This window comes from Oncorhynchus tshawytscha, linkage group LG10, assembly GCF_018296145.1.
Source record: "Oncorhynchus tshawytscha isolate Ot180627B linkage group LG10, Otsh_v2.0, whole genome shotgun sequence".
In the NCBI taxonomy this organism is placed as follows: Eukaryota; Metazoa; Chordata; class Actinopteri; order Salmoniformes; family Salmonidae; genus Oncorhynchus; species Oncorhynchus tshawytscha.
This window is the reverse complement of record NC_056438.1, coordinates 5856158-5858657: the sequence shown is the minus strand read 5'-3', so window position 1 is coordinate 5858657 and position 2500 is coordinate 5856158. Positions and strand designations below refer to the sequence as shown.

Below are 2500 nucleotides of genomic sequence, written 5' to 3'. Positions count from 1 at the left end.
GAGAGAGATGTAGAGAGAGAGATGTGGAGAGAGAGAGATGTGGAGAGTGAGAGAGAGCGAGAGAGAGATGTGGAGAGAGCGAGAGAGAGATGTGGAGAGAGCGAGAGAGAGGTGGAGAGAGCGAGAGAGAGAGGTGGAGAGAGCGAGAGAGAGAGAGGTGGAGAGAGCGAGAGAGAGAGAGAGGTGGAGAGAGCGAGAGAGGTGGAGAGAGCGAGAGAGGTGGAGAGAGAGCGAGAGAGCGAGAGAGGTGGAGAGAGAGCGAGAGAGGTGTAGAGAGAGCGAGAGAGGTGGAGAGAGAGCGAGAGCGAGAGAGGTGGAGAGAGCGAGAGAGAGAGAGAGAGGTGGAGAGAGCGAGAGAGGTGGAGAGAGCGAGAGAGGTGGAGAGAGAGAGAGGTGGAGAGAGAGAGAGGTGGAGAGAGAGAGAGGTGGAGAGAGAGAGAGGTGGAGAGAGAGAGAGAGGTGGAGAGAGATGTGGAGATGAGAGAGAGATGTGGAGATGAGAGAGAGATGTGGAGATGAGAGAGAGATGTGGAGAGAGAGAGATGTGGAGAGAGAGAGGTGGAGAGAGAGAGAGGTGGAGAGAGAGAGATGTAGAGAGAGAGAGATGTAGAGAGAGAGATGTAGAGAGAGAGATGTGGAGAGAGAGATGTGGAGAGTGAGAGATGTGGAGAGAGATGTGGAGAGAGAGAGATGTGGAGAGAGAGAGAGATGTGGAGAGAGAGAGATGTGGAGAGAGAGAGAGATGTGGAGAGAGAGAGAGAGATGTGGAGAGAGAGAGATGTGGAGAGAGAGAGAGAGATGTGGAGAGAGAGAGAGAGTTGTGGAGAGAGATGTGGAGAGAGAGAGATGTGGAGAGAGAGATGTGGAGAGAGAGCGAGATGTGGAGAGAGAGATGGAGAGAGAGAGAGAGAGAGATGTGGAGAGAGAGAGATGTGGAGAGAGAGAGATGTGGAGAGAGAGCGAGATGTGGAGAGAGAGAGGTGGAGAGAGAGAGAGAGAGATGTGCAGAGAGAGAGGAGTCAGGAAGAACAAAGGCGAAAGGAGAAAACAGATAAATTTGGCAGCAAGAACACAAGAGTCCAGATATCATGTCATTATGTTCCTATCAAACACACGTCTTCATGACCACGTGGCCATTAGGGACATCCAGGGAGGACCTGATATTCATACCGCCTGGAATACAGATACCAGCCAAGGAAAAATGACTCAGTCTGTGGTCACATTTGAAAAAGATGACCCATACGATTCAAAAATAAACTTCTCCACGGGAATGTGACACCTCAGTGACGCTACGAGGCTGGTGTCTCATGAACTACTGAACAACATCTAATGTTGTTCTCTCTCTACCTTGTGGTGTTGTGGAGTCAGTCCAAGCCTTTCCAACACAGATATCTGTTGTCTCCTGTTTCCCCTCCAGACTCTGGTTCTCAGGGGGGTCCGTCTGCCTCTCCTGCCCTGCTGAGGAGGCCTCCAGGCTGGGTTGGTCTGCCGGGGTGTCAGCCTTCCTCTCTTTCTCATGGAGGTCTGGGACCGAGGCAGCTGGTTGGGCGTCCACCTCTGAGGTCACAGCGACTTGGAGCAATGAGGAGGGAGTGTCAACGGAAGCTGTGTCAGTGGGAGGAGTCGTATCTGCCCGAGGCTCCTCCTCTTCCTGGTCTTTGACGCTCACCTTCTTCACCTTCACTGATTTCCTGGCTGTGATGAGAGAAGGTGAAGAAAGACAGCTGCAACATTACAACTCCAATCCTCTCCGAGTGTGTGTGTCTCCGAGTGTGTGTGTCTCCGAGTGTGTGTGTGTGTCTCCGAGTGTGTGTGTGTGTCTCCGAGAGTGTGTGTGTCTCCGAGAGTGTGTGTGTGTGTGTCTCCGAGAGTGTGTGTGTGTGTGTCTCCGAGAGTGTGTGTGTGTGTCTCAGAGTGTGTGTGTGTGTCCGAGTGAGTGTGTGTGTGTCCGAGTGAGTGTGTGTGTGTGTCCGAGTGTGTGTGTGTGTGTGTGTGTGTGTGTGTGTGTCCGAGTGTGTGTGTGTGTGTCCGAGTGTGTGTGTGTCGAGTGTGTGTGTGTGTGTGTGTGTGTCCGAGTGTGTGTGTGTGTGTGTGTGTGTCTCGAGTGTGTGTGTGTGTGTGTGTGTGTGTGTGTGTCTCCGAGTGTGTGTGTGTGTGTGTGTGTGTCTCCGAGTGTGTGTGTGTGTCTCCCGAGTGTGTGTGTGTGTGTCTCCGAGTGTGTGTGTGTGTGTCTCCGAGTGTGTGTGTGTCTCCGAGTGTGTGTGTGTGTCCCGAGTGTGTGTGTGTGTCTCCGAGTGTGTGTGTGTGTGTCTCCGAGTGTGTGTGTGTGTGTGTGTGTGTGTCTCCGAGTGTGTGTGTGTGTCTCCGAGTGTGTGTGTGTGTGTCTCCGAGTGTGTGTGTGTGTCTCCGAGTGTGTGTGTGTGTGTCCGAGTGTGTGTGTGTGTGTGTGTCCGAGTGTGTGTGTGTGTCTCCGAGTGTGTGTGTGTCTCCGAGTGTGTGT

At 52.8% G+C, this 2500-nt stretch overlaps 1 protein-coding gene across 1 annotated transcript in view; it reads right to left on the bottom strand.

Annotated features, from left to right (window-relative positions):
* Positions 1-2500, bottom strand: part of LOC112240053 (zinc finger protein 638) — a 40962-nt gene that overhangs the window by 4013 nt on the left and 34449 nt on the right. Inside the window, exon 22 of the mRNA XM_042329314.1 lies at positions 1348-1695. Coding sequence (XP_042185248.1) covers positions 1348-1695 — 348 coding nt within the window. The remainder of the gene's footprint in view (positions 1-1347; positions 1696-2500) is intronic.